This window comes from Panthera pardus, unplaced genomic scaffold (assembly GCF_024362965.1).
Source record: "Panthera pardus isolate Hobbes unplaced genomic scaffold, ASM2436296v1 HiC_scaffold_2, whole genome shotgun sequence".
In the NCBI taxonomy this organism is placed as follows: Eukaryota; Metazoa; Chordata; class Mammalia; order Carnivora; family Felidae; genus Panthera; species Panthera pardus.
This window is the reverse complement of record NW_026526765.1, coordinates 65,132,733-65,155,768: the sequence shown is the minus strand read 5'-3', so window position 1 is coordinate 65,155,768 and position 23,036 is coordinate 65,132,733. Positions and strand designations below refer to the sequence as shown.

General features: G+C 52.1%; 1 protein-coding gene across 2 annotated transcripts; it reads left to right on the top strand.

Moving 5' to 3' along the window:
- The first annotated feature begins 477 nt into the window (after nucleotides 1-477).
- CLTB (clathrin light chain B) lies at nucleotides 478-22,249 on the top strand. 2 transcript variants are annotated; one of them, XM_019450374.2, is made up of 6 exons: nucleotides 478-872; nucleotides 6,161-6,207; nucleotides 14,522-14,639; nucleotides 14,880-14,991; nucleotides 18,249-18,302; nucleotides 21,575-22,249. In XM_019450374.2, exons 1-6 carry the CDS (start codon nucleotides 686-688, stop codon nucleotides 21,744-21,746), a joined length of 690 nt encoding a protein of 229 aa, XP_019305919.1. In that variant the 5' UTR covers nucleotides 478-685; the 3' UTR covers nucleotides 21,747-22,249. The 2 variants fall into 2 exon arrangements, with proteins under 2 accessions (XP_019305919.1, XP_019305920.1); XM_019450375.2 differs by lacking the exon at nucleotides 18,249-18,302 and having other exon boundaries at nucleotides 481-872.
- Nucleotides 22,250-23,036: the final 787 nt, after the last annotated feature.

Below are 23,036 nucleotides of genomic sequence, written 5' to 3'. Positions count from 1 at the left end.
TTCATAATATCTGCCCAGTTTAGGTGAAGAATCCGCAGAATGACTCAGGAGGAAGGTCTGCGCAGCCACTACCCACCCGCCCCCCGCCCCGGTGCTCCCCAGGCCGGGGTTGCCTGCCTGAGATGGATAAATAGGTCTTTCTCAGACCAGTTCATACTGAAGAACATTTAAGGGGCCAGGTCCCTAAGTAGGGGCCCAGCCGGGCGATGCAAACTCTGGCGGTCGGAGCTGTTCATACCCCGGCCGCTTTGCCCGGTCCGCTTGCTTCTAGACCGGCCGGGCCTGTCCTGTGCCTCGTCCTGGTGTCCCCGCAAAGAGCAATGCCAGCCGGGAGCGGGAGCGCTGCCGGGGCCTCCTGGCCCCTGGGGCTGCGCCACCGTCCTGCTGCCGCCCTCCTGTGGCCGCTGCGAGGCGACCTCCGGCCGCGCTGCGGGCCCCCTCCCACGGCCGGTGACATCACCGCATTCCCGTCCCGGCTCCTCCCGCCTGCAGCTGCAGTGACAGGCGAGCCGGGCCCGGTGGCGGAGAGGAAGTGCGGGGCCGCCGCGCCGCGCCGAGCCAGTCCCAGCCGAGGCCGGCTCCCGGGCGGCTCGGGTGACAGTGTCGCGGCCGCCGGGCGCAGCGCCGGGCACGCGCCGGGCAGAGCCGAGCGCCAGGCGGACGCTTCAGCAGAGACGCGGGGAAAATGGCTGATGACTTTGGCTTCTTCTCGTCGTCGGAGAGCGGGGCGCCCGAGGCGGCGGAGGAGGACCCGGCGGCTGCCTTCCTGGCCCAGCAGGAGAGTGAGATCGCGGGCATAGAGAATGACGAGGGCTTCGGGGCACCTGCCGGCAGCCATGCGGCCCTCTCCCAGCTGGGACCTGCGAGTGGGGGTGAGTCAGTACAGGGGCCTGGGAACTGGGGGCGCCTGGGGCTCGCACCCGGGTACCTGGCCGCGCAGACCCGGCCCCCGGGCCCTGCGGTGGAGAGAAAAGGGCCTGCTGTGGCCAGCCAGGAGCAGGCCTAGGGCTGAGAGGGACCTGGTAGATATGGGGAGGAATCTTATTGGATTCTGAGGCCCTGCCTGGCGGCTGTGGACCTGGTAGCTCCACGGACAGGAATTTGTCATGACATTTCATCCCAGGGCCAGCTCCACCACTGCCTGGCTCTGGAATCCAACATAACCTGGCCCTGAGAGTCCCTTCTGAACCTCCCCCCTTGGCTGGTTGTCCCAGACTCCCAGCTAAGCCCTGCAGGTGTGCGCAGAACCACAGACCTCCCAGCTCCTCAGTCCTAGCTCTTGCCTACAGCTGGCAAAAGCAGAGGACGCTCAGTGCACCAAGAACTCACAAACCTCTCCTGGGGACCACCTGCCATCCTGCAGCCACTGGGTTAGCCACTTTACTTACATTTAGTCATTTCCTATGCATTATTAAACCCATTTCAGAGATGGCAAAACTGAGGCTCAAAAGGTACACCACTGAAACAACTAGTAAGTGGCAGTGAGGATTTAAACCTGTTTCTGTCAGACTCTAAGCCCTCTCCACCTGACCACACTGTCTTCCATATGCCTGGCTCTGAGTTAGACACCAAGGTGGGGGTAGGGGCACAAAGGGCTTCAGTCAGATGTGGTGCTAGCCTCCTGGGGGTTTCTAACTGTCTATTAATGGTTTTCCATGGTGGTCCAGGGCTACTGTGGTTAGCTTTGGAATCAGGGTCCAGGGTCTGGTCCCTTTGATAGCGTGTTTATCAATGATACTCCTGTTCTGGTTCTGGCTGGAAAGAACAGTTTCTTAAAATATTTAGCTAAAAAGTAGATACCTTCATGGGTGCCTCCAAAACAGCCTGTGCTTCTTGTTAATGTTTTCATTTTGGTTGGGGTTTATGGGCCTGTTGGAATCAGTGGTAGCTTACATAATTTAAAAAAAAATGTTCCTTATCGTCATATTTGTTTTTATTCAACCTTTACTGAGTGCCTACTGTGTGCCAGGACCACTGGGGATATAGAAATGAATAGGACAGTTTCTGTGGCTGTAGGAGCTTGAAGCATCTCAGTACCCCATTGATAAAAGAAATGAAACAAGCCTTTTGTAACATCTAAGAAACTGGAGGCCCAGAGAGCCTGAGTGTCTTGCCCAAAGTCTCACAGCCATGAGTGACAGATCTAAGACTTGATCCTAACCCTCCCAACTTTGGGCCCCACACTCTTTCAAATGATGTGGCCGTCACCCTAGGAGGTAATGGGATGGAGGGGTGGCTTTGTGACCCAGCCAGGCCAAGAGTGGAGTCTTCTCAAACAGCAGCTCCTAGCACCTCATCATGGATGCTCACACATTCCAGGGAACTCCTAGGAAATGCCTGCCTATAGTCATGCACCAGTATTCATTAGTCCACACCTCCTCCTTGAAACCACCAGTTTTTTCAATCTGGCTTGGCCTGCGGGAGGCCCTGCTGAGAAGAGCTGTTATCAGAACCCTCTGAGAGAGAAGGGCAGGTAGAAACTAGGCTAAGGACAGCCAGAGGCGTCTGGGAGTTGAGCAGGTTGTGGCCTATCCCAGGACAGTGGGGCTCCAGGGGCTTACAGCCTGGATGAGAGGTTCCCTTTGTGGCAGGAGTGGGGTACAGTTTGACCCCAGACTGGAGGTAGCAGGGAGAAAAGCAGAGACATGGCCCTCTGAAGGCCTTCCAGACTCATACTTGCTGAAGCTGCAAATGTTCAGCTGCCCTCCTAAGTGGGACCTGAAGATCAGGGAGGTAATATGGGATGATGGCTCAGTAGGTGGCCAGACAGCATGGAGTTGATCTGACCTTCCTAGGCCTAGATGGTGCTGAGCAAGTAATCTTTCCTAACCAGCGATAGTGCCAGAAGCCAGGATAGGATGGAGAAAAAGTGCCTTGGCCTGTTGGGAGCTGGAGGAAGCTGGCTTCTGGAGCTGCCACCAATCAACACTTCTGTGGCTGTTCTCTTAGATGTTGCCACTGTGCTGACTGCCCTGCCGTTGGACTCCCTGTTACCCCTGGGGAAAGAGGTATCCGATATAGGCCTGCGCCTCAGCCACATTGAGCCTCTCCTCTGGGGCTGGATCTGTGGCCAGCCTGAGCAATGGACACTTTGTTTCCATTCATCAGCCTTGGGTAGGGCCCCAGAAGGTTTACATTTTCACACCCAGATTTCTGAGCCCTGGCCTGGCTCTGCCCCTGACTTGCCCAGTCAGTTCCTGGCAAGCCTGTTTCCCCTGCTGGGCCTCAGTAAGCTCCCAGGAATGTTCTGGACCCTGTCTGCCCTTGTTCCAAAAGGGGTCAGGAATCTGAGGGAAGCAACACCCACAGGGTTATCTGTGGGACTCATATCTGCTGCGCTTCTAGTCTGCAGGCCTCTGACTATGGACATATGATTATAAATGTGCAATAATCAGAAAGCATTATGGGAACAGATACTCAATTCTGTGTGTGGGTGTGTGTGGATTCTCGAAGAGCCTGAAATTTCGTCTCCAGAGGAGCAGTCAGGGGACTGAGAAACTGAGGCAGAGACTTTTGAAAGGCCAAGGTAGGCACAAGGACTGTGGACCAGGGACCTGAGACTGGTCTGGTCAGAGTGGGGTGGGGCCTCCAGAAAGGCCAAGTGTACAGACTGACATAATCATGAATGTGCCCTGATAGCATTAGGCCCTGGTAGAGGAGATGTCCCAGGAGAAGCCCCTACACAGAAGATGCTGCCACTAAAACTCCATCAGCTCCCTGCTGACTGAGGGATGAGGCCACCTACATAGGAGAAGCCCTAGCTGAATGGGTAGGAATGACAGCTGACATAGTTGGTCAGAAGCAATCACTGTTTGAAAATAGTCAATTATAATGTATATCAACCAGGGATTATTTCCATAAGATTAAGTATCCCTCCCTTCAGTCCCCAGGCTGAAATCACTGTGGTTCCTGCTTACAGCTCTAGCTGGCTGGTAAAGGGGTACTTGTCTGTCTGTGGGAAGCTGGTGTGGCCTCCTGTGGCTCTTTGGCAGGAGGCATCACAGTTTCTGAGATGCCTTAGGCAGACCTTGCAGGTAGCAGTGGGCCCAAAAGAGCAATTCACCTTCCATTTAGCTGGCACTCGCTGCTCAACTGTTCACCCATTCTGTGCAGGAACCCTTAGGAGCTGAACACGATACAGAGACTGGCTTGAGAAGGGAGTGCATGACCCTTGGAAGGTCACAAATAACTGCATAAGAGTGTGGGGGATGCTATACAATATTCTGCGATATCCCAGAGCTGGAACCTTCCATCAGTGTCTAGGGAAGTAGGGGAAGTGATAGAGGGCTTCCCAAAGGAGGTGACTTGTGAGCTGGGCCTTGGAGAATGGCTCCAGAGAGCATTCTTTAGAGAGAGAAGCAGGAAGAAAGGCATGGGGTGCAGACTGCTGTGTTTGGAGAAGGAGGAAACCAGAATAGGTTTCGTGAGAGGGACTGGTGGGAAGTGAGGCAGGGAAGTAAGTGGGCAGGGCCAGAGTGTAGAGATTCTCACGTACTATGGTCTGAGGTTTGACGTACTCATTCAACAAATATTTATTGAGCCTCTAGTATGTGCCAGGCACAGTTTTATTTTATTTTATTTATTTTTATTTATTATTTTTTTTTTAGTGTTTATTTATTTTTGAGACAGAGACAGAGCCTGAGCGGGAGAGGGGCAGAGAGAGAGGGAGGCATAGATTCTGAAGCAAGCTTCAGACTCCGAGCTGTCAGCACAGAGCCCGATGCGGGGCTTGAACTCACAAACCCGCGAGATCATGACCTGAGCTGAAGTTGGACGCTTAACCGACCGAGTCACCCAGACGCCCCGCCACACACTGTGTTAGATGCTGGGTCCCAGCAGTGGACAAAACAAAGTCCCTACCCTCATGAGGGTCCATTCAAGTGGGGAAGGTACATAATAGGCACATGCACAAAAAAGCCTATCAGGCTGAGGGGTAAGTAGAGAAATACTGCAGGGGCAGGAGGGAGCGATGCCAGAGGGGTAAATGTCCGGGGTGGTCAGGGAAGGCCTCTAATAAGACAACATTTGGGCAGAGGCTGAAGAGAGATAAGGGAACAGCCTGTGTGGCTATGGGTAGGAAGCCCTTCCAGGCAGAGGGAACAGTCCCAAAGGCAGGAGCAGGCCCTACAGGCCACTGCAGTTCATGAGAGGTGGATATTTTTTCTGGTTTGTTTTTATTATATTTTTAATCAGAAGAGTGACATAGGTAAGTGTATGCTTTACAAAACATCAACCCTGGCAGATGGTTTGAAAGAGGGTTGGGAGAGTGTGACACTGGAGTCAGGGAGGCCTGTGAGTGGACAAAAGCCATCCATTCTTTTTCTGATATGTTTTATTCGTGTTTATTTAACACACGTCTCTGAACTCTTACTGTGCCCACCTCTGGAGAAGACAGTGGGGAGGAGAAAGGACACAAGTATGGCCCTCTAGGTGTTTGCCACTAACAGGGCAGATAGAGCGGACAGGGGGCAGAGGGCAGAGGGCAAATTTGAGGGTCACTGTTGCAGCAAAAGCCACAGGAATTTGTGACTAATCAGCTGTCAGGGAAAGGGACCAGGAGGAGTCATTGTTGAGGGCAAAAGAAAATCCTTTTGGGAGGAGCGGAAGGAAGAAAAATAGGCCAGGTGCTGCCTGGTGGGGGCTGCAGTTCCTGCTCTTCCAGGTGGAGCAGTTGCTCAAGGCATCGCAGGGACACGCAGGGACGCGCTGGGCCCCTCTTCCTTAGCTCTCACAGACACCGCCCTGAGCCTACAGCACCTCTATCTCCTCACCAGGCACAGGCTCCACAGGCAATCAGGCCATTCCTAGCCATGGCCGAGGGTGAAGTCATCTCAGGTAGGTGAGGGGCTATTACTGGCTGGGTGGCTCTTGGCAATCATAAGCCTCTCTGGGCCTCAGTTTGAGTATCTGTAAAATGGGTTGATAACGTCATCACAAAGTTGTGGTGACAATCAAATGCGATAACGGCTGTGAGAAGGATTTGTGAACAGTCATGGATGGAGCCCAACTTATTTATGCATCCAGTATGTCTACGTGGGGAGGGGGTGTTAACACACACATGGGCATAGGCAGAGGATGGCTCAGGGAGCTAATGTAGAACCATTCTGTGCTTGCTTTAAGCTGAGCTATGAATAATGCCATTTCTTTGTTCTCTTTCTAGCTGGTTCTGAGGATATGGGGACCACCATCAATGGAGATGTGTTTCAGGTAAGCAAGATTCTGTGTTAGTCATGGTAGGGACCAACAGCCTGGGTCTCAAAAACTTATGGTCCCATCATCAGAAGGATTAAGGCTGCAAGTTATTCTGGTCATTATGTCTGATGCATTGGGATGGGGAATATAGATGAGGGTTTTGACATGTTTTCTTTCTTTCTTCCTTCCTTCCTTCCTTCCTCCCTCCCTCCCTCCCTCCCTCCCTCCCTCCCTCCCTTCCTTCCTTCCTTCCTCCCTCCCTTCCCCCCTTCCCATTGTGTAGGGGAAGGGAGTGAAGAATAAGAACCACTAGAGACAGGGATTGATGGTGCGTGGCCTCAGGTTGCCCATGGTGATGTCCATCAGGGAGAGAGAGATAAAGTGGCCCACAGTGGCACAGATGCACACTGGGCCCTGCACACATGTGTACCATGGATGGGAGGTTGAACTGACCATCTCTAACATGTCTGAGCATTTTAAGTGGGCAGATCTTTGATCCACTGATTCTACTTCTTAGAATTTTCCCTAAGGAGGGGTGCCTGGGTGGCTCAGTCAGTTAAGCATCTGACTTCGGCTCAGGTCATGATCTCACGGTCTGTGGGTTCGAGCCCCATGTCGGGCTCTGTGCTGACGGCTCAGACCCTGGAGCCTGTTTCAGATTCTGTGTCTCCCTGTCTCTCTGCCCCTCTCCCGCTCACACTCTGCCTCTCTCTCTCTCAAAAAATAAATAAACATTAAAAAAATTAAAAAAAAATTTCCCTAAGGAAAGAATTGGACAAGGACTCCCATACTCCCAGATGTTTGCACGATTATTTATTTTTTTAATGTTTATTTATTTTTTGAGAGAGAAAGACAGAGAACAGAGACAGAGACAGAGCATGAGTGAGGGAGGGGCAGAGAAAGAGGAAGACACAGAATCCAACACAGAGCCCGACATGGGGTTTGAACCCACAAACTGTGAGATCATGACCTGAGCCAAAGTCGGATGCTTAACTGACTGAGCTACCCAGGTGCCCCTGCAGGACTGTTTATAAGAGCAGACAAACTATATGGTGAGCATAGCATAACATATATGTAAGTTGAATTCCTAAATTGTACACCTGAAACTAATGTAACATTGTATGTCAACTACACTCAAATAAAAAGTTAAAAAAAAAACAAAAAAACAAACTGGAAACAACCTGAGTGTCCAGCATCAAAGGACTGAGTAGGTAAACTGGAAAACCGTGCTGTTGTTTAAAAGAGCAATCAGAGCTTTCTGTATTGACATGAAAAGAGGCCCACAATATATTAAGTGGAAAAGCCCGTTGCAGAATAATATGCACAGTATGGTCCAGGTTTTTATTGTAGAAATCTGTTTGCACAGAATATCTGAAAGGATGTGTACCAACTGTTAACAATGCTTAACAGTGGTTAGTCCCAAGGTTGGGTGTGAGATAAGAAAAAGGCTTTCACTTTCACTGGATTGTTTTAAAATTCCTCATAGTAGTCTTATAACACACACACACACACACACACACACACACACACACACCACCTTTTTCTAGTTAGACTGCCCTCTGTACTTGCCTACTGCCTCCCCTCATTTGTACACAAATCGGTTTAAGAGTCCGTAGACTGGGAGAACTTGGACCACAAATGGCATCCCCAGGACCCCCACAGTTGCAACAGTCCCTCCCCACCCATGCTTAGTTGAGGTAAAGTCTTTGCTGGATGAGGCTTAATTCTCACTGGCTGGGTCAAAGAGCCTTGATCCCTGGGGCTGCAGCTTCAGGATCTCCTGAGCCCCACCCTATTGAAGAGCTAGCCTCCCAAATCCTCAGTGGGGAATAAACAATACTTTCTTATGTAAGAGGGATGGGCTGGTACCTTACACAAGGAACCTAGCCAAGTCCCATTTCTGGAAAATTACTCAACTATCGGCGAGCTAGAAAAGTCAGGCTCTAGGACTTTAGGAACTTTGTGTCCCTTCCGGCCTGAGAGCTCCAAGTAAGCAGCATTTATTCCTGTACAGTTTGGTAGGTCATAGAGTTCAGGCGGCCCCTGTCCTGGGCACACTCAAAAGGACTTCACTTGACCCAAAAGGTCTGTGTCCTAAAGTGGACCTGGAGCTGGAGATATACTTAGGACCACAGAAATACTTAGAACACTATGAGCAAGATAATTTTCCCTTTCGGGGTGCCTGGGTGGCTCAGTCAGTTAAGCGTCTGACTTTGGCTCAGGTCATGATCTTGCGGTCCATGAGTTCGAGCCCCGAGACAGGCTCTGTGCTGACAGCTCAGAGCCTGGAGCCTGCTTCGGATTCTGTGTCTCCCTCTCTCTCTGCCCCTCCCCCACTCACACTCTGTCTGTCTCTCTCCTTCAAAAATAAATAAACATTAAAAATTTTTTTTTTTTTAATAAAGAAATGCCAATGCTTAGGGGCACCTGGGTGGGTCATTCAGTTAAGCATCTGACTTTGGCTCAGGTCATGATCTCACAGTTTGTGGGTTCGAGCCCTGCATTGGGCTCTGTGTTGACAGCTCAGAGCCTGGAGCCTGCTTCAGATTCTGTGTCTCCCTCTCACTCTGCCCCTCCCCCACTCATGCTCTGTCTCTCAAAAGTAAATAAACATTGAAAGAAAATTAAATTAAATAAAAAAAAAGATAATTTTCCCTTTCTATAGGTTAGGATCTTGAGGTCTTCTCCTTTCCTGGCCCCCCAGACTTACTTTCTATTCCCCATTGGGAACCCCGGGGCTCCTTCCCTGTCTCAATGGGAACTCTTATTCTCACTGCTAATAATCCAGGTGTGTTTATGTGTAAATCATTTCACTCCATGCCATTCTAGAACCATTACGGAGAGGGGAGGGGTCATGGATGAGATGAGTCACTCAGGAACCTAGTGGCAAAACTGTTCTCCTAGATCTCCTGCCCCTGATCTGGTGCCCTTTGTCCCACCCCCTTGTGCTGGAACTGGCTGGCTGCAGCCCCCGAATCTTAGGTAGAAAGCCCATGCAGACTTTTTGAGGATTGAGCATAGACCAGGGTCTGGTTTGTGCTGTGGAAGGAGGACAGGGGGAAGCCTTGCTTGTACATGCCCAACACTGTCAAGTGTCCTGGGCAGAGCTTTCTTACTACATTTCTTATTCTTTCCTGGCAGCCTCCGGACCACAAGGGGGTCCAGCTATAAACCTGGTCTTCAAGGCGTAAGGATAAGTCTGCCCACACCTATTCCAGTTCCATCTAGCACCGCCAGGGACAGGATAGAAGGTCCCTGCAGGACTCCCCCCTCCTGCACAAACTCTCTCTCCCCCCACTCACTGCCATCATCCCCCTTTGAGCTACTTAGAGGAATCAACGGCTCAGCTTAGCTTAGCTTTAGATGGACAATCCCAAAGACGGATATGCTTCATCCTCCTGACTGTCTCCAGAGTCACAGCACATCCTCGGCCAGCCTGACCCGGGGAGGCTCTCATAGTGATGTCCAGCAGAGAGGTCTCTCAGGAGAGGGGCGCTGGGCAACTGGACCAAGATAAGCCTGGCCCTGACTGTGGCTTCCTGCTTTTTGGTCCTGGCCATTCTTGCCCCCTTCTCTGTTGAGCTTGGGGGCGCTCAGAGCATTCCTGCAGCCACTGGGGAGCCCACCTGAGCTGCCAGCCTGCAGCTGACCCGATTTCCTCTCTGGGACACTCAAGTGGTTAAAGAGGAGCCCTGCTGTGGCCCCCAACCTCGCTGCTCACTGGCAGGGGTTGGGAAAATAAGTCCACAGAGCAGCCAGAGAAGAGGAGCCAGTAAACAACTTCCCAGGACTCAGTGTGCTGGCAGCACTGTGGTGCTCTTCCTGGACATGGTGCAACATGGGCCGGCATGCACAGGGCCTGCTTGGCCCCAGCAGTGAGCCACACAGCCCTGCTGGCCCCCACACATGCACATCCTCTCCAGGTTACAAGGGGCCCACGGCAGTTATCCCATGTGGGCCCTGCTTCACACTCCGAGTGGGATGTCGCCACTCCCATTCATTATCTATTTATATTTTTAAGAAAGTTTATTTATTTTGAGAGAGAGTGTGTGTGTGCATGCGAGCAGAGGAGGGGCAGAGAAGGAAGGAGAGAGAGAGAATCCCAAACAGGCTCCACGCTGTCAATGCAGAGCCCAATGCAGGGCTTGGACCCGTGAGCCATGAGATCATGACCCGAGGCAAGATCGAGGGTCGGATGTTTAACCGACTGAGCCACCCAGGTACCCTTCGGGGTGACGTTTGTAAAGGCAAATCGACCAGCTGTTGTCCTCTTCAAAGAAGCTTGCTTGTAATGGAGGACAGAGACCCAGAGAGGAGTGATGCTAGTGCAGGATGGTAAGGCTCAGATACAGGGGTGGTATGAAGAGCTAGGAATCCAAGGGGCACCTGGGTGGCTCAGTCGGTTAAGCGTCTGACTTTGGTTCAGATCATGATCTCAAGGTTCCTGAGTTTGGGCCTCCATCAGGCTCTGTGCTGACAGCTCAGAACCTGGAGCTCGCTTCGGATTCTGTGTCTCCCTCTCTCTCTGCCCCTCTCCTGCTCACTCTCTGTCTCTGTCTCTCTCTCAAAAAATAATTTTTAAAAATTAAAAAAAAAAGCAAGGAATTTGAGTTCTTAACAGTGTGTCAGGCATCACCCAAGAGCTTTACATGTAAGCTCATTTCATCCTCCCGACACCCCTATGATGTAGGTTCTGTCATTATTCCCATTTTACAGACCAAGAGGAGGATGCACCGAGAGGTTTAATAGCTTGCTCTAGTTAGACAGCTGTGAAAAGCTGGGACTTGAACCAGGCCAGGTGCTGCACTGAATCAGGGAGTACAATAGAGAGGGGGTCTTGGCTGATAGGAAAGTGTGTGCAAAGTACAGAGGGTGAGGCAGTCTGTGTGGGCCTTGCCCGGAGCCTGGGGCCTGCTGCAGACAGGTGTGTGGGTGTGAGAGAGATGGGGGATGGGCCGGGGGGTGGGGGTCACTTGGAGGAGTGGGCGTAGTCTCTAATCTTGGGCAAGTAGACTTATCTGAGAGACCGAGTAAGCGTGTCACAAATCACGTGACACAGAAGTGACTTTGGTCCCTGCTGCTATGTGGCCAGTAAGTTCACACACACCCAGGAATTCAGTTGGAATCTCAGCTCCACCAGTTCCCAGCTGGGTGACCTTGGGACTCTAGAGCTAGAATTTCTCTACCTGTAAAACACCGATCATAAAATCCATCGTGTAGTGTTGTAAAGATCAAAGAGAACTGTTTAATTGTGATTTCTCTGTAAGTTTTAAAGCACTATAACCTGGGAATCTTAATTTTAGGGCAGGTTTTACGGAGATGGTGGGCCTGAAGGACACCACTGTTACACAATTCCTGCTCAAGAGACCCTTCTCCAGCCCACACCCCCCACCCTTTCTCCTCCCATGCCTGGCAGCATCAATGTACCCAGAGTTTCCCAAAGGCACTGGCCCCACAAGGTCCTCAACGCTGTTGGCTCTGGTCTGAAATGACCTTTCCATGTCTCTTCCCATCCTGCTATACCCCCAGGCTAAAATGGCTGTGTCCTCTCTTGACCCCTCTCTTTACCTGACCTGTGTTATAGTGCATAGCCCAGCCATGGTCCTCATTTGTGAGGGACTCTCCATGCCAGACTCCCTAAGGGAATGGGTTGTCTTATTCATCCCTGTCCCCAAGCCCAAGCATATGATAATTCATTCAATGAATGTTCTAGAAATCCTGCAGCGGGCCTTCCCTGTTTTAGGTACTCTACAGAGGTAGGCTTGGGACTCACTTACTTGATTGGGGCAGGTGGGAGACAGATTGTAAACACGTAAACAAACAAATCATTTCAGATGGCAAGTAGTGCCATGAGGACCATGAAACCCGGCACCTGAATAAACACATATACACAAAAGTAACTGCAGTTGTCTGCAGATGGGACATTCTGTAAGATTGGGCAGGAGGCCTGGCGGCCTGGCCTCAGGACAGTCTTTTTCCAAAGGGGGCAGGGTGGGGCTCACTCAGCATTAGTGATCAACTTGTGTTCTCCAGATTAGGGCCCTTGGGTGTGGTGAGAGACTGTCTAAATTGAAGTGTAATGCTGTGCTGGAAAGAGGAATAGGGCAGTGTTCCAACTGTCCCACCCAAGGCTGGGCCTGAGCCCAGGGAGGTGCCAGGCTACATACCCTGCTCTGGGCCTGCCCTTCCCTCTCCCCCCAGACAGCTGGAGACTGCAGCCCTCCTGTTCCCCGCTGTGTGCTCCTTCACCCTGGCTGCCCACACCCCTTTGGGCAAGCGTTTACCCAGCACTTCCTCTGATCTGGGCACATCAGGCTCCAGGGATATTTATCCATGCAGCCACTGCTTATTGAGCACTGATGTGTGCCAAGGACAGTGGGGAGCACTCCTGGACAGAGGGCGCCCCAGACACTGTCTTGTGGGGAGAAGACATTAAACACCAAAGTTCCTGACAGTTTTGATGAGTGCTTGAAGGAAGAGCACAGGGAGCGATGGAAGGATGGAACAGGGAACCAGAGGCTATAAATAAGGTCCAGCTTTGCCCACCAGGACCTCCTGGTTCAGCGGGGAGACTCTTGTGCAGAAGGTGAAGGCCGTGATAGAGCACAGAGAAGAAGGGGTGTGAAATCTGCCAAGGGGGTGGATATCCCAGAGCTGGTGACTTCAGAGCTGGAAACTCGTGGGATGGAACAAGATTTCATCAGCTGGAGAAGGGAGGGGAGACAATTGCAGCTAAAGCAGGAGACAGAGGCGGGGCTGCAGGACTGTGTGGGGTGTGTGCAGACTGGAATGTGTAGGACCAGCAGAGTGCCAGAGGAGGAGGCAGGAGATGGGGCTGGACTGGAAAAGGTTTCTGGCTTTGCGAGACCAGAGGGGAACCACATCCTTGCTGGGCTGAGCTCTCAGCCCCAGCACTTGGGAGTCCCTAGCTCAGGCAGGCAGCACAGGGAAGTGGGCAGAGCCCTGGCCTGGGAGTCAGAAGCCTGGATGCCTGCCACTACAGCATGCCATCTTTCCTGGCCTCAATTTCCTCCCCTATAAAATGAGAATGAATAATTATGATAATTATGATAATTCTACCATTCATTGAGCCATCACCCCATGCCAGGCACTCTTCTTCTTCTTCTTCTTTTAAGTTTATTTATTTATTTTGAGAGAGACAGAGAGAGTGCAAGTGAGGGAGGGGCAGAGAGAGAAGAAGAGCGGGGGAATCCCAAGCAGGCTCGGCACAGTCAGTGCGCAGAGCCCAATGCAGGGCTCGAACTCACAAAACCATGAGATCATGACCTGAACTGAGATCAAGAGTCAGGCACTCAACTGACTGAGCCACCCAGGCGCTCCCAGGCACTCTTCTAAATGTCTTACAAATACTGTCACGTCAAATGCTCACAACAGCTCTTAGAAGTAGTTTTATTATTGTTCTCAGTTTCAGATGAAAAAACAGGCCCAGCAAGGCTTATACCACTGTGCAGTCTTAGCCATGGCCATCCTGCCTATCTCAGCGCTGCCTGTTCACTTAGCAGATGCTAATTGAGTATCTTCTGTGTGTCAGGCACTGTGCTGGGCACAGAGGACAGGGTGATGAGCAGGCTAGGCAAGGACCCTACTGTCACGAAGGTGACATTCTGATGGAGAAGGCAGACAATGGACAAGCAAACATAAAGTGAGACTTTTTTCAGACTGTGTAAGTGCTAGTGGGTGAATAAGATTGTAATAGAGAGAGACTTTAATAATAGTAACACAAGGGACTCGCTGTGCCAAGAAGTGTTCAAAATTTTTTCCATTTTTTTACTATATATTCTTAAAATATTTACTGATTAGAGAGAGAGAGAAAGAGAGGGCAAACGCAGGGGAGGGGCAGAAAGAGAGGGAGAGAGAGAATCCCAAGCAGGCTCCACACTGTTTTCTTAGAGCCTGATGCAGGGCTTGATCTCACGAACCATGAGATCACGACCTGAGCCGAAATCAAGAGTTGGACACTCAACCGACTGAGCCACCTAGGTTCCTCCAAATCCTTTACATTTTAAAACTGATTTCAACCTTACATCAGTGTTAAGGTGGATAGTCTTACTGAGCCTTCTTCATGATGAGGAAAGTGAGGCACAGGGAGGCTGAGTAACTTTCCCAGGGTCCCCCAGTGGGAAGATTGCTGGCAAAGGGCACAGCAAGTATAGAGGCAGGGTCTAGTCATAGTCACCAGAGGCAGCAGGAGGGAGATTGTTGGGGACTGCTGGGAAATCCAGATGCAGGGGGTGTCTTGGCAGTGAGGCAGCAGAGACAAAGGGGCAGGTGCACGAGCTGTGCACGCTGCTGTGTATTTGTGCCCTAGGAGGCTAACGGTCCAGCAGACGGCTATGCGGCGATTGCCCAGGCTGACAGACTGACTCAGGAACCTGAGAGCATCCGCAAGTGGAGAGAGGAGCAGAGGAAACGGCTGCAGGAACTGGGTAAGGGCCAGGCTGAGGTTCGGAGCAGCTCCAGCTGGGTTGACTGTTTGGGATATGGTGGGGGGTGGGGAATCCTTAGGATAGAGGACCCCCTTCCCCCTGCACTGCCTTAATATGGGTATTGGGTGAGGTTGGGCCCTGAGGCTGCCTGCCAAGGGCCAAGGGGAGAAGCAGCCAGGGCAGCTGTGCTCTCACATTCTTACAAGAAAGCTGCCACTTATTCTCCTGTTGGGATCGCAGATGCTGCCTCCAAGGTGACAGAACAGGAGTGGCGGGAGAAAGCCAAAAAGGACCTGGAGGAGTGGAACCAGCGCCAGAGTGAACAAGTCGAGAAGAACAAGATCAACAACCGGTGAGAGGAGCTATGGGCACATGAGGGCAGCTATAGAAATTTGAGGAGGCCGTGGGGATCTGAGGGGACTATAGGGACATGAGGGGACTGTGGGGACATAAGGGGGCTGTGGGGACATGAGGGGACTATGGGGACATGAAGGGATTGTGGGGACATGAGGGGACTGTGGAGACATGAAGGGACTGTGGGGACACGGGTCTGTGAGGACACGAGGGGACTATGGGTACATGAGGGGACTGTGGGTACATGAGGGGACTGTGTGGATATGAGGGGGCTGTGGGGACACGAGGGGACTGTGGGGATACAAGGGGACTGTGGGGACATGCGGGGACCATGGGGACACGAGGGGACTGTGGGGACATGCAGGGACCGTGGGGACACAAGGGGACCGTGGGTACACAAGGGGGCTGTGGGGACATGAGGGGACTGTGGGGATACAAGGGGACTGTGGGGACATGCGGGGACCGTGGGGATATGAGGGGACCGTGGGTACACGAGGGGGCTGTGGGGACATGAGGGGACTGTGGGGATACAAGGGGACTGTGGGGACATGCGGGGACCATGGGGACACGAGGGGACTGTGGGGACATGAAGGGACTGTGGGGACACGGGTCTGTGAGGACACGAGGGGACTATGGGTACATGAGGGGACTGTGGGTACATGAGGGGACTGTGGGGATATGAGGGGGCTGTGGGGACACGAGGGGACTGTGGGGATACAAGGGGACTGTGGGGACATGCGGGGACCATGGGGACACGAGGGGACTGTGGGGACATGCAGGGACCGTGGGGACACGAGGGGACCGTGGGTACACGAGGGGGCTGTGGGGACATGAGGGGACTGTGGGGACACGAGGGGACTGTGGGGACATGCGGGGACCGTGGGGACATGAGGGGACCGTGGGGACATGTGGGGACCATGGGGACACAAGGGGACCGTGGGTACATGAGGGGGCTTTGGGGACATGAGGGGACTGTGGGGACATGAAGGGATTGTGGGGACATGAGGGGACTGTGGAGACATGAAGGGACTGTGGGGACATGGGTCTGTGAGGACACGAGGGGACTATGGGTACATGAGGGGACTGTGGGTACATGAGGGGACTGTGGGGATATGAGGGGGCTGTGGGGACACGAGGGGACTGTGGGGATACAAGGGGACTGTGGGGACATGCGGGGACCATGGGGACACTAGGGGACTGTGGGGACATGCAGGGACCGTGGGGACACAAGGGGACCGTGGGTACACGAGGGGGCTGTGGGGACATGAGGGGACTGTGGGGACACGAGGGGGCTGTGAGGACACGAGGGGGCTGTGAGGACCTGAGGGGACTGTGGGGACACGAGGGGACTGTGGGGACATGCAGGGACTGTGGGGACACAAGGGGACCGTGGGTATACGGGGCTGTGGGGACACAAGGGGACTGTGGGGACATGAGGGGGCTGTGAGGACATGAGGGGGCTGTGGGAACACGAGGGGACTGTGGGGACTTGAGGGGGCTGTGGGGACATGAGGGGGCTGTGAGGACCTGAGGGGACTGTGGGGACATGAGGGGGCTGTGGGGACACAAGGGGGCTGTGAAGACACGAGGGGGCTGTGGGGACATGAGAGGATTTATGGAGACAGGAGGGGGCTGTGGGGACATGAAGCCAGCCATGGGGATAGTGAGACAAGTTATGGGATGGGAACTGTCTTGAGGATGGCGATTTAGTGGCAAGAACATAGAGGAAGTAGAAGCAGAAACCTTCAGGGCTGCTTCCTCAGCTGCCTGTGGAGTTCAGAGTCCTTCAGAGGTGGTACACTGTTGAACTGTCATCTTACCACAACAGAGAGAAGCAAGTTCTGCAGTCAGCAGAAGAGGTCCCAGGACCCTGGCATGGGAGCCAGACTGTCCGGGGCCCAGCAGTTAGCGTCACAGGGAGCACAGGCCTGGCTGGGAGTGAAGAACCAACCTGGGTAGAGGATTTTACTGCCTGTAGAAATGGCAACACTTCAACCCAGAGAGGCTGAAGAATAAAAGGAAGTTAGTGGCTCGTGTAACCGAAAAGGCTGGGGTGGGACTCCAGGTACACTAGGCTCAGGGGCTCAGACAAAGTGGACTGGTGCTCACTTTTACTGTCTCTCCATGCGGCATTCCCCTCTTGTCCCGGGATGGGGCAGAAAGATGGCCACCAGAAGCTCCAGGCTTCTGCCATTCTCTTGGCAACTTCAGTGAAAATAGCATCTTGCTCCCAATAGCTCAGCTGAAATCCTCAACCTGACCCTCATTGGTTTGGTGTGGGTCCTGTGCCCATTCCAGGCCCAGTGACTGTGCCAGGGGAGGGACCCTGATAGTCCAGCGATAGTGTGCATGGGGTCAGTCTCACCCAAACCACAGGGACTGAAGTGGGGCCAGCCTGATCCTGCAAAAGACAATCAGGGGCCCTTCCTGGAAGGGGCGGATGGATGCTGGGCAGGCAGGCAGTGGATGCCCACCAGAGAGCACCTGCATGGACATGGTCTCAGACCACTTCTGAGACTCTGGCCAGCAGCTCTGCCTTTGAGGCTGTGTCCTTCAAGGTACTTGGCCTGCCCAGAAAGGAAAGGCTGGCTCTGGGAAGCTGCCGCACTTCTGTTCAAGAAGCTGCTGCACGCCAGGCTCTGGGTTGGGCCCTGGGGAAACAGAGCTGAGGACCCCGTCGGTATCCTGGAAGAGCTCAGAGGAGACAAGCACACATGTGCAGGTGAACTCAACAGTACAGCTCTCTGCAAGAAGGCCATGGAAGCAAGGGCTGTGGGTGGGGGAGAGACCTCTGTGTCTGAGGACCTGGGCTTGGGAGGATGACTACAAGTTCATTAGGGAAAAGAGGGCAGCATTGGGAGAGGGTATTCTAGATCAGGGAACAGCATAGTATGAAAGAAAGGATGTTGTGTCTCAGGCACCAGGGAGTCAGGGAGTGGTAGGAGGGAAGACAGGAAGGAGGGGTCACGGGTGAAGGGCCTCCAATAACAGGGCTGGATAGATGGGGTAGTGAGGAGCCACCGAAGATTTGTGAACAGGACAAGTAATACGATCGGCACAGTTTTAGAAGAGGCACTCAGGCCGGTGGAGGATCCCTGCTCTCCTCTCCGGGTTGTGGATAGTTGCCAAGCGTTACAGAACTGTGCTTCCTAACACGCTCCAACTGGAGGTACTAACGCTGTCTCCCTTTCTCTTTAACCCTCTGCCTGTCTGTCTTGCCATCTGTCTTCCCCCACCTAACCCTTCTCTCTCAAGGATCGCTGACAAAGCATTCTACCAGCAGCCAGATGCTGATATCATCGGCTATGTGTACGTGTCTTCTTCGCTCCTCTGTCAGGGACTGGGAGAGGGCGAGGGACCCCTTGTGGGGCTGCCACGGTTTCTTGAGTCTCCTGCTTGTGGGGTATAAATGAGGTGGGGGTGGCAATGACCAGAGCAGGTGGCACTCCAGGGCTAGTGCAGGCACAGACCTTCTCCTCTATCCCTGCGGCAAATGTTTATTGAGCATCTATTCTGCCTGGAGGCAGCTTTGCTAAATCTAAGCAGAGAAAGAATGCACGGGCCATCCCAGCGGGGACAGGCAAATGGTGGGAGGGGCAAATGCAAACAGTCAAACTCCCTCCCTTTGAGAGGCCTCTTAGGGCTGGGAGGTGGGGTGGAGTCTTCTGTTGAACCAAACTTGGACTGTCAGAAGCATAAAGAAGAGATGCTCCCAGGAACACTCCCATTCTCTCCTCCTGCCCCCAAGTGCACTGCTCCTCCTCAAAACTTCGGCCCAAGTTTGGCGACAAGACCCTGCCTAGACCACCCAGGGCCCCTCTCACATGTTCCCCTTTGGAGTCTAGTTAGGACTGTGATTAATCTAGACCTGAGATGGCAGAGGCTTCCTCTCATGTCACCCCCAAATGATTGGTAGTGACAGTCTGGAAGATGTGTTGGGGATGTTGAAGCTAAAGGAAAAGCAGTGATGAATGTGTGATGTCTGCCACGTGCGTGTGTGCCAGTATTTGCTGTTCCTCATTCTGGGTTCACCCTCGGCAGGCCTCTGATGCTGTCTGGGCTAACGCTTCTCTCACAGAGCACAGGACCCACCTGAGAAACAACCTGTTTTTCAGCCAGTTTTTACTGGGACTCGCCCAGTGCCAGTCTCTGTTCAAACAGGAATAAGGCACAGCCTGTCCCCCCAAGTTGCTCATGGTCAGGAGGGTGTTGTCATAAGGGCGGTATGGAAGGGCACATTGAGCTCCAGGAGCCACCGTCTGCTGGGGGAGCGGCTTCAGAGATGCGGGACCTTCAGTATGAGAAGGAAGGGATGTGCTAGAAGAGGACAAGGGCAGCCTCCATGAGTGGAGTGCTGGGGCTGTGGGGATGGATGGGTGGGAGCTGAGAACGGGAGGTCAGCTTGGGGCTAGTTGCAAAATGCCTGTTGTGCCAGATGTATAAGCTGGGACTTGATCCTAAAAGCAGGATCCATAGGTTTCAAACAGAAGAGTGGGATGACAGGGGCATGGGTGCTGGGGAATATACAAGTGGTTGAGTGTTCTTTTTGCGCTTGAGGAAATAGCGCCCAGGGGGCTCCTGAAGAGAGGAAGAGTCTAGATCAGTGTTTCTCAGACTTTTCTGTGCCTATGAATCATTGAGGGATCTGTTGGAGGGAGATTCCAATTCAGCAGGACTGAGGTGAGGCCATGATTCTGCATTTCTTTTTTTTTAATTTTTTTTTTTAACGTTTATTTATTTTTGAGACAGAGAGAGACAGAGCATGAACGGGGGAGGGTCAGAGAGAGGGAGACACAGAATCGGAAACAGGCTCCAGGCTCTGAGCTGTCAGCACAGAGCCCGATGCGGGGCTCGAACTCACGGACCGCGAGATCGTGACCTGAGCCGAAGTCGGACGCTTAACCGACTGAGCCACCCAGGCGCCCCTGATTCTGCATTTCTAACAAGGCCCATGGTGATGCCAATGCTGCTGGACCATGCACCACACTTTGAACAGCAAGGTTAGAGGAGAGCCTCTTGACCTAGAAGGGACAGCTCCTAAGACAGCACGCCTCAGCCCCACTGGTCATCCAACCTCATATAGCCTTTCTCCAAGTCTGCACACACTCACCACTTTGTTAGATTCTCAGGCCAGTGAGACAGATCAGCAAGGTGGAGGCTGATTCTCACTTTATAGGTAAGGAAATGAGTACATGGACGGAAAGGAAGATCACTAGGGAGGGGCCACGTCACCTAATCCAGGGCCAGCTCATTCTTGGCACAGCCTGTAGGCATCACCTAAGAGCTCCCTGCCTGACATGTGCAGAACTGATCCTGCTTGAGATACAGAAGGGGCCATGAGGGGAATGGGGATTTCCAGGGACCCTTGCTTGCCAAATAAGACATAGACCCAGCCCTCTCCACTGGAGATCAGTTATTGTTCTTTTCTTAGATTCCCACATTTGGGTTTTGTCCACTGCACTGTATTTACTGTACTTTGTTTCTCCACGTTCCTTAATCAGTGGCTTCTAGAACTGTCCACCAGAACTTCTGATGAAAAAACCACCAGTTTTCATCCCAACTTGATTCCAACCAAAAGCAAAGACTCCAATGGAGTATTCCCCAGGCTATGGTTCCATGGAGATAAGTCATTCTGGGCTAAAAAGAGCTCTATAGTCAAATATGCTTGGAATGTGGTAGATTCTATCTGCATCTTATACTCCACCTTAGAGGTTCAGGATAAACATCAGTACGTTCAAGGCTTTGAAAGTCTCGCTTTTAAGATCCTCTTTAACTAAATTTTCTATGTGTATTTGACCAGAATGCTTTTCTGGGGGAATACTTATTGGGTCCATAGGACATAGAGGCAATGCTGAACCAGTTAGTAAGGTGGTTAGTCAATGTCCTACCTCTGTCAAGGTTTTGGAAATGTTTAAAATAGCTGAGGTACTACACTAGTGCCTCCAAGGTTCTTTAGTTGTTGGGATTCCCAACAACTTTTTTTTATTATTTTTTTATTTTATTTTATTTTATTTTATTTTATTTATTTTATATTTTTATATTTAATTTAATTTAATTTAATTTTATTTTATTTTATTATTTTGAGAGAGAATGAGTGAGTAGGGGAGAGGCAGAGAGGCAGGGAGAGAAAGAATCCCAAGCAGTCTCCGCACTGTCAGCACAAAGCCTGATGCAGGGCTCCAACTCACGAACCGGGAGGTCATGACCTGAGCTGAAATCAAGAGTCAGACGCTTAACTGACTGAGCCACTCAGGCGCCCCAGTTGGGAACTCTTGCTGAGGAGGTGAGGCCTGTACTCAGACCTGAATGAAAAGAAGCTACAAGCCACGAGCAGGTATAGGGGAAAGCATTCCAGGAAGAGGTGACAGCCAAGTACAAAGGCCCTGAGGCAGGACCAAAGTAGGCTTCCTTTGATGCCAAGGCTGCTTCTGGGGACCTGAGAGCATAGGACACAGGGCTAACTCTGGACAGAGGACCCAAGAGTAGGCTGGGCAAAGCAGCTTACTCAATGGGAGCACAGCATCACTGATTCAGGGGAAAGACAGACAGCAATGAAATCTCTGTCTTTTCTCCACCTGCAGGGCATCTGAGGAGGCTTTCGTGAAGGAATCCAAGGAGGAGACCCCAGGCACAGAATGGGAGAAGGTGGCTCAGCTGTGTGATTTCAACCCCAAGAGCAGCAAGCAGTGCAAAGACGTGTCCCGCCTGCGCTCAGTGCTCATGTCCCTGAAGCAGACGCCGCTGTCCCGCTAGGTGCCTGTTACAAGCATGGCCACAAAGCATGGGCTGGGCCTGGGCACAGGAGGAGCAGCTGCTTCAGCCAGCGGGGGCAGCACCTCCAGCAGCTGCTACACACAGCCTATTCCGTTCCTCCCCATCTCCCGGGGCTGGGAAGGGAACCCTCACCCCTCTCACCCCATTTCCTCCTAGCCCTGTGGCCCAGCCCTTCACACCTCCTCTCAGTCCACAAAATTGTGACTGTCCCTCCTGACGTATTTTTTTTTTCTTGGCTTAAAGGGTGTGTTGTTAACTCTTTTTACACTTATTTATTATCATTCTCATTTCTCCGGAAGCCATAACTGGTGTCAGGGCTCAGTTTGTGCTTAGAACTTTCCCAGCTTCATGGACTTGAGACAAGGTGAGGCTATTCCCCCAGAACCCCTCCCAGCTGGAAGTGGGTGTCCCAACTTGTATGTCTGCTGCCTCCCTCTCCAGGAGGAAAGACAACCTCTAATGGAATGCTTTTGCAACCTTGATCCTTGCTGATTCTTGAACAAGCCTGTGAGATAGGGATCCTCTTGTTGTCTTGATATAGCCATGGACACCAAGGCTCCCAGAAAGTAAGAAGCTTCAAGTGGGAGGGAAGAGGCAAGACCAGAAGTTCCCGGTGGTAGCTCCCTCTAAACCTGGGTGAGAGGCTGGTGAAGGTGGCTGCTGCCAGACTCCTTTCTTGGGTTTGGCCAGTACCCTCTAGATGGGGAAGGCTCACTGCTCTCTCTCCTTCAGCTGTGCCCCTCTGTAGATCTGGGATAAATAATCAGTGACCATACATTCTTCCTCTTCAGCCGAGGTTGCAAACAAGCTATGCTTAAGCCATTGTGACCTGCACAATGTTTAAAAAGATTTGAGTAACTACCAACTGTATTAGTTTCCTAGAGTTGCCATTACAAAGTACTGCAGTATATGGCTTAGAACACACATTTATTGTCTCACCATTCTGGATGTCCAAAGTCCAAAATCAAGGTGTCAGCAGGGCCATGGTCCATCGGAAGGCACTAGGGAAGGATCTGTGCAGGCTTCCCTCCCAGCTTCTGGCAGCCTCAGGTATTCTTTGACTTGTAGGTGCATCACTGCAGCCCTGAGTTCATCTTCGTATCATCTATGCATTGTCTTTCTGTCCAAATTTCTCCTTTCATAACAATGTCAATCAGAATGGATTAAGGCCTACTGCAATGACCTCAGTTCAACTTAATTATCAGTAAAGACCCTATTTCCAAATAAGATCACATTCTGAGATACTGGGTTAGGACTTCAACATATCTT